We start from the raw sequence: 8,296 nt of genomic DNA, 5'->3' as shown, positions 1-8,296 counted from the left end.
GGTTGAGAATCACTGATAGAGCCGTAAACATCTTCTCTTACGAGGGTCCCTGCATGGCATATCTGTTCAAATGGGGGTTTGTGGGGTAATTAGTGTCAATTTGGGGGTCTTTGTCATGAAAAGGTTTGGGAACCACTGATCAATGGCACCAGTCTCTCTCTGTACCCTTGATTGCGTTGTGGATGTGAAATGAAAATAAATCTTTCAGCTCCACAGAAAGTGTTCCTGAGATTCCTGTTCTCCCTATAAAAGACCGAGATTGAGAAGCCACAACACTAGAGGGAGCAAGCATGATCTGGCAACGCCCCAAATTTAGAGCAAACATGGGAAGGTTGTCATTCTACTACTCTGCCACCAAAATGTGGAATGCCCTGACGGTTGACACCATCCATTAAAGGATGTGTTAATCATGTTTCTTTCCAAATTGGCCTGAAAAACATCTATAAGTACATTAAAATTGAAAATTCCCACCGAAAGGAGGTGTCATTCACTGTCACCACTGTTTTTCTTTTTCTCCTTTGCAGTATTTATTGATGACAGGTATTTTTTATTTGTTATGCTACGCTGATGAATTGAATACATACTGTAGGTCCCCCGGACTTTTGTGTTATCCTTTTAGCCTTAAATGTCTAACTGTACCACGTTTACATTCCTGACTAATAAAGTATATCAATCGATCAAAACCTGTAAACCTGTGACGTGACAACAACATACAGTATTTCACCGGTCACCTGGTCTGTGCACCAGTACCAGCCCCCCACGATGGCGATGCCAAACACCACTCCGGGCCAGGGCAGGTCCCCAGTGAACGGGTCCCTCAGCAGACTGAAGGCGTCCTCCCTGGGCGTGTAGCACTGCGGGGAGATGTTGTAGCGCTGGGGCTCCAGGGAGACCGTGGCACTGGGCAGGGCTGCGCTGTAGCGAGCCAGCAGAGCACTGTAGCCCCCCACTTCAGCAAAAGCTGGTATGAGGGAAAGGAACCGTTGTCAGAAAAGGAATTAGCGTGAGAGCAGCGGAGTCTGCAATTGTGGTCTGCATCGTTCCAAAAACAAAAAGTGAAGTACACATACAGACAGTATAAAGAGGAAATTGCGGCTGTCGGGCAGACACCTCTTATCTCCATAATTTTAACTTTTTAAATAAATGCTATTTTTTAAAGTAAATGAATGCTCTACTTGATCGTCCTACACCTACAGCGTCCCACAAAAGCATCAAAAGTAAGAGATATAAAAGCTTGAAATGCGTCTGGGAGCTGCGCTCCCAAATGTCCTATGCACTTGTGCAAATGGCAAATAAAGTCTATTCTTTCTTTCTATGCAGCTTGAACGACCTTGAATAAACTTGGATTCCTAGATACATGTTGAGAAGGGGGCAAGTCTTTTCTTCTGCATTTTCCTCTCGACTGCCACACCCCAGTGCAGCCCTAAGTCCCCCCCCCCCTGTTGTTCACTAACACACTGAGTCACCCTAGGCTGCCGTTGTGAGTGTTTCACTGACTTCAGCACTATGAGGTGACTGAGTAAACACCAAGCCACGCCAAAGGGTCGGGTTGGGACAAACCGGTTTTTAAGGTAGACCACACCAATGCAACTCATTGCAACTCAATGAGCTGCATTGGTGTGTTTTACCTCAAAAAACGTTTTGTCCCAACTCCCAACCTGACCCTTTGGTGTGGTTTGGGCTTCACTGGTTCACACACTGTTGTTGTCTGAGATTTACTGTTTCCCCGCCTCCCCACTCTCCTTGCTGTTAGTCCAGCAGCCAACAGGCTTTTTTTGTTCAAAGTGGGAAATTTGCTATATAGTTTTTTTTTAATCATCCTAAAATAAAATCTATATACATACATTCATGAATGCACCTACTGTCCGCATTGAACATTTTTTATAGGGGGTTATATGTGACCATACCATTAACAACCTATATAAGGCAACATTTTCACACTCCTTGGGCTAAATTCGGCCATAGCCACTTGCCCAATCATGAAATCCCCCCTACGGCAAGTACGTTTGTCCTCGGGACAGTTTTTTTTCTTTAGATGGTGGGCCGGAACATAATCAATAGTTCATTTAAGAAACTGAACTGGCCATCTTATGCAAATTAAGTTGCTGTAAAAGTTAATAAAGATTTGTATGGTATAACTGATAGAACTGTGTGTGTAATCTAACGTTACACATGCAGATAGAAATGTGTGGGGGGATCGGGGCGCCTGCTGGCCTAGTGGTCCAGGCTCATGCCACATATAAGCTATGGCCTGACGTGCGTCGCGTGCGTCGAGTATTCGAATCCCGTTCATGACGACCTTTGCTGCATGTCTCTCCCCTTCTCTCTCCCTCTTACCTGTCAGTCTTCACTTGAAAATATCAATACAGGCAGAAAAGGTTAAAAAATAACATCTGGAGACAGACAGACTCCCTTTCGAACAGAGATAAACAGTTCTTTCATAGTATAGGAGTTCAAGGTCTCTTTCCAGGTTTGTGTGAACACAAACATTGGCTTGTGATTGGCTGATCACCCCATAGCGATGATTTGATTGGCTGAGCAAAGTACATATTGAAGCTAAAAGTGAGGGCAGAAAAGTGAAGACAGAATAGTGAAGACACAAATTGTAATATGCCAGAATGAGATGATATATGATGATGTATGACCATAAGAGCGCCCCTCACTTCACACGGCTGTGATTTTTAAATTCAAGGAACCCCAGTTTGATATGCAAATTTAGCATGGGCCACCATAAGATGTGCATCATCCCATCACAGCCTGTTTGAACCATCTAAGTGGCCGCGACCAGGCAACCGGTTCCTCAGCCTCGCCAGCCGCACACAGAGACTATGGAACATTCTTTTTTTCCGCCATCAGACTTATGAATAGACACTGAACACTACAAGGTCCAGACTATATGGCCATATGTCTGAGGCAAATGAAATGGCTTTCTGCACTTTTGCACCTGAGATCTTGCACTTTTCAGTAGTTTTAGTTTTAGAGAATATAGTTTTAAGCAACTTAGTTTTAACATAGATTACTTGACACTAGACTGTAGCTGTTGTGTGGGTTTTTAACGCACAATGAATTTCACGTGCCTTTTACTTTGTAACTGGTACTGCTGACAATAAAGTTGAACCTTGAACGTTGAACCTTAACTGGATCTACAAATATGCACATTCTTGTACACTGTGACTACAAGAGTGTCAATGTTGTAGTACAGACCTTTTAGGGTCAATTTAGTTCCAAACTATCATTAATTTAGCTGGGGATTGAAGACCTTCAAGGAGGAACGCTGGGCGTCCCAGACCCCACTATGAGTATACTAGCCTGTCACTGACGGTCCAGATGTAATCTCTGGCGGGCCAGTTCTGGTCCACGGGCCGGCTTTTGCCTAACACTGCCTTAGTTTGACCTCACGTCACATGCTACTTAAAGCATAATGATTTTTAAAATCATGTCTTTAGTACACACTTAAAAAATGTAAAACTACACGACTTACAAAAGCCAGTGAGGACGAAGGCCCCGCCGATGATGACAAAGGTCTGAACCGTGTCTGTGTACATCAGAGCAGCCAGGCCACCTGTTAAGACACAAGGACCAATAATACCAGTCAATACCATACTCTCACTGAGACTGATTAACTGATATTCAGTGTACTGTAGAGAGTTATTTAACACTCATCAGCTCAACAGACCCAGCTACTTGACAACCATGTAAAGAAATACACACCTGTATCGTAGCTGTCGGGCAGAAACCTCTTATCTCCATATTTTCACTCTCTGTGTTATTTCTTAATTAATGTCCTGCTTGACGTTCCTACACAGCGGCTCACAAAAATACCAAAATAGCAGATCTACAAGGTCGAAATGCGCCAGGAAGCGACGTGTTTTGACCTTGTAGATCTGCTCCTTTTGCCGTTTTTGAATTTGAATCCTTTTTGAAGGGAAGACCTCCTCTGCACACTCGACTTACTATTATGACAACAGGTGCGTCGGCGACAAAGCAGCAGACTGCAGACATGTAGAGAGGGAGGGAGACCCGTACACTGTCACTTGCTGGTTCAAGAGCTTTTTATTTAATGTCAAATGTTTTGGTCTTTAGACTGAGGAAGGTCGAAAGACCGAAATGTTGCATTTGACATTAAATAAAAAGCTCTTGAACCAGCAAGTGACAGTGTGCGGGTCTCCCTCCCTCTCGGAATTTGAATCCTGAAAAGTAGCAGTTTTGGACATAATGAGGTTTTTCCACCCAACAGAGACGATATATGAAGCGATACTGGAACCCCCCCCCCCCCCCCCCCCACAAACACAAACACAAACACAAACACACACACACACACACACACACACACACACGTACCTGTAACTGTGTACAAGGCTGTGATGGAGAGGAGAGCAATGACAGCCACGTAGATGTTCCAGCCCAAAGCCTGCTGGATGAAGACAGCTCCCGAGAACATGTCCACCTGCACACATGGTGGAGACACGGGGGAGAGAGAGGGGGCACCACAGGTGGAGACACAGGGGAGAGAGAGGGGGCACCACAGGTGGAGACACGGGGGAGGGAGAGGGGGCACCACAGGTGGAGACACGGGGGAGGGAGAGGGGGCACCACAGGTGGAGACACGGGGGAGGGAGAGGGGGCACCACAGGTGGAGACACGGGGGAGAGAGAGGGGGCACCACAGGTGGAGACACGGGGGAGGGAGAGGGGGCACCACAGGTGGAGACACGGGGGAGAGAGAGTGGGCACATAACGAGAGAGGAGGAGGGGGTCATTTTCTTTTGTGTTTTTTGTGTGGACCCGAGTAAGACGTAGGTGATTGCCATAGCTAATGGAGATCCTTTACAAATATATAAACAAATTGCCTACATTAGTAGCAAGAGTTACAAAATGAGCATTAAAACTCATTCACCGCCACCAGGGGGCGCCAAAAGTCCCAGACCGCCACCATATATATATTATTTTATTGTCTCCACCAGGCCGAAGGCATGGGGAGAGAGTATGTTTTGCACTCCGTCCGTGTGTGTGTGTGTCCGTCCGTCCGTCCGTCCGTCCTTCCGTCCGTCCGTTACCAGCTAATCTCCGGCACCGTTAACCCGGTCGATGCCAAACTTTGCACACACACTCCCTGGATGCCAACGATGAACCTCTGCCCCGCATTTTCCAGAATGGCCTGTTATAGCGCCACCATGAGGCAGCTTTTCACATGTTTGACCTAAAACTGCACCGATCTGCGTGAAACGTTGCATGCACACTCCCTAAAGGCCAAGGACAAACCTTTGACCTGCATTTTCCGCATCTGCCTTTTATAGCGCCACAAATCGTTACACAGTATCTCTATGGTCGTGTGCTCAAGTCGGATCTGTCCGATATTTCATATTCCATCCTAATTGGCTATAATTGGCTTTCACAGTTTGCAAGATTGCCCTGTTTTGAACAAAAGCCTCAAATCATGAACGCAGCATGCAATTTACGTGAAATCTTTCACACATTTTCTTACTAGGCTGAGGAATATATCCCACCCTTTTCACATTGGCCTGTTATAGCGCCACCAACAGGTTTATTTTTGCAAAACACATTTTTGGGACAAAATGCCTCAAATCATCCAATTGCCATCAAACATTTTGCCAAACATCTCACACAGTCCTATCCTCCTGGTGGAGACCTGTGCCCAGAAGGGCACTTTTTCTAGTTTTATATATTTTTATTTTTTTCAAAGGAAAAACACGTCCTTGGCGCTCCAGGACATCATGAAAAAGAAGTTAAATAAGTCCTTGGCGACCATTGAGTTTTAAGTCAAAGGGCCACCGTGTTGGTGCCCAGGTGTTTCTGTCTCACACTCACAGAGATCTTGGTGAAGATGTAGAGAAACAGAGAGATGACCGAGAGATAGAGGCTGATTCGGCTCCCTCCAAACCTCTTCTTCAGATACTGGGGCATGGTGATCACCTTGAAACACAAAGGACACGTTGTTAGATAGGCATAGGTATGGTTGAAACCCCAAATTGATACAATGGATTCTGTTAAATGGTAAATGGTGCATTTATATAGCGCCTTTATCCAAGGCGCTTTACATAGATTGTGCATTACATTCACCCATTCACACACACATTCATACACCGATGGCAGCGGAAACCATGCAAGGTCCCAACTAGCACATCGGGAGCAATTAGGGGTTCAGTGTCTTGCTCAAGGACACTTCGACGGTAACTCTGGGGGAGCCCGGGTTCGAACTGGCAACCTTGCGGTTCCCATCCAGGCACTCTACCCCTGAGCCACCGCCGCCCCATACTACTATTGGGTATGCTATACATACTAAAAACTAACATCTTGGAAAGGCATCATTTTCAAGATAGCGTCCACAGTTGCACTACAGTAGTCCATAGATGCAGTACAGTGGTCTCATATCGTGAATCTATTCTGTCCGAGCATAGACATGGTAACGCCCCGCCTGCCTCTGATTGGCCTATCGACACTGCTGGCCTTACCAGACTTTACCATGTATTATTTACCACCACGGAGTAACCTTGCGTCTGGGAGGACAGTCAAGACGGGCAGTGTCGATAGGCCAATCAGAGGCAGGCGGGGCGTTACCATGTCTATGCTCGGACGTAGAATAGATTCACGTGTCTCATACAGCTATAGATACAGTACAGTATAGATGCAGTAAGTGGTCTATAGAGTACAGTGGTCTTTAGATGTATAGTAGTGGTCAGATGCAGTACACATGGTTTGGGGTCGCCTGTCCATTTCAAAACTTTATAGCCACATCCCATTCGCTGCTAGTCTGACTGGATTTTTTTAGGAACATTTGTTCAAATAAAAAAACAAAATGCTTATATAAAAATATTCATTATACCAGTGATAGACATACATAATACCAGACGATGAGAGATGTTGCAATGGGTCGATTTACAGCGCCTAAGCCAAGAACTGATGCAATGAAGAATACAGTCATGTACAGGAACTCTACCAGTATGCATCACATCAATTAAGGGTAAAAGTCATTTTAAGAAAATACTTTTTCTTATAAATATGGAGAAATAATTGTAATTCTGTCAATATCATGTAATGTAATTGTCCAGTTAACTATGGAATTGTGCATTTCCCGTCAGTGTATCACTCAAAATCCCCATACATGGAGAGAAAAGCCTCCATATATGGTGCCCAGGTCTTGTGTCATCACATGACATCATCAGGGATGATAGTAAATCAGGGATCATAGTAAATGCGACCTGCTGTCTCAATTAAGCCCATATATGGAAATCCCTGATGTCAATATTATATATGAACCTGTTCTGATCCTTCCCCATTCATCCTTCCTCTTCGATGTCTCCCTGTTGACTGATACCTGTCCATGTAAACTCTAGACGGGCCTGCCCCATAGTTATTAGTGCAGCCGCACCCGGCAAAAACTAGAGTTCTCAACAGGCCCGGAAATTAAGTCCCAGCCCTACCTGGGCCCTCATCAAACCCTTTTAAACTCAAGACACTGCCGCCGCTGCACCCTTAGATCTCCTTATGGAGCCGACCTGTTCTGACATTCCATATGTTGATCTGACCTCATCAAACCCTGTACACTCAAGACACGCTCCATATAGGGCCAGTGCATGAGAAGTCGCTTCTGGCCCTCAGGCTTCTTACTGGTATAATCTAGAGCAGTGGTAACCAACCTTTTCAAACACAAGAGCCCATTTATTCCCAATTGTAAACCATAATCTACCACTAAAATAGGCTATGTTTAAAAAAACACTTTTTGACAGGCTCAATGCATGTGCACACAAACACTATAGTTTAAATAAGAATAAATACTGATAATCAATGCCAAAATATTAAAACAAATGTATTTTTCCATAGTCAGACTGCTTGCCTGTGTAGGTATAGTAGTGAGTGAGAGGCTGTTTAGCTCTGTGGGTTTTTAGTTGTGCATCACAAGTTCACAACGGATAGCGGTCAAACAAGAGAACAAACAAACTCTGTAGCTGATGACTCGATACACATGTCTGGGGCCATCACTGCGAGCTATTCAAAATCCACATTCTGTGTATTGGTAGTGATGGCTGGCTGCCTGTCAGTCTGACACCCGCTCACTCCGGGATCTACTTGAATGGCTCGTGCGAGCTACTGGTAGCTCCCGAACCCCTGGTTGGTTACCCCTGATCTAGAGTGAATGCACTATCCGTATTTTTGAGTGGTGTAAACCACTCCTACAACTGGCTTTTTTGTGCAGAAAAAATGAGCATGGTTGCTATGTTCACCCTGTTGTAATGACGTAATGAAATCACACCCGGGTGAACAGGGTGAACATAGCA

The 8,296-nt window shown here is 45.1% G+C and overlaps 1 protein-coding gene across 1 annotated transcript in view; it reads right to left on the bottom strand.

Annotated features, from left to right (window-relative positions):
- The window catches only part of slc5a2 (solute carrier family 5 member 2), a gene marked incomplete at both ends in the record, with an annotated part of 32,285 nt that overhangs the window by 4,756 nt on the left and 19,233 nt on the right, over positions 1 to 8,296 (bottom strand). The window contains 4 exons of the mRNA XM_079513605.1: positions 732 to 961; positions 3,482 to 3,562; positions 4,342 to 4,447; positions 5,829 to 5,933. Coding sequence (XP_079369731.1) covers positions 732 to 961; positions 3,482 to 3,562; positions 4,342 to 4,447; positions 5,829 to 5,933 — 522 coding nt within the window. The remainder of the gene's footprint in view (positions 1 to 731; positions 962 to 3,481; positions 3,563 to 4,341; positions 4,448 to 5,828; positions 5,934 to 8,296) is intronic.

Source organism: Electrona antarctica, assembly GCF_951216825.1.
Source record: "Electrona antarctica genome assembly, chromosome: 11".
In the NCBI taxonomy this organism is placed as follows: Eukaryota; Metazoa; Chordata; class Actinopteri; order Myctophiformes; family Myctophidae; genus Electrona; species Electrona antarctica.
This window is presented reverse-complemented; position numbering and strand designations above follow the sequence as displayed.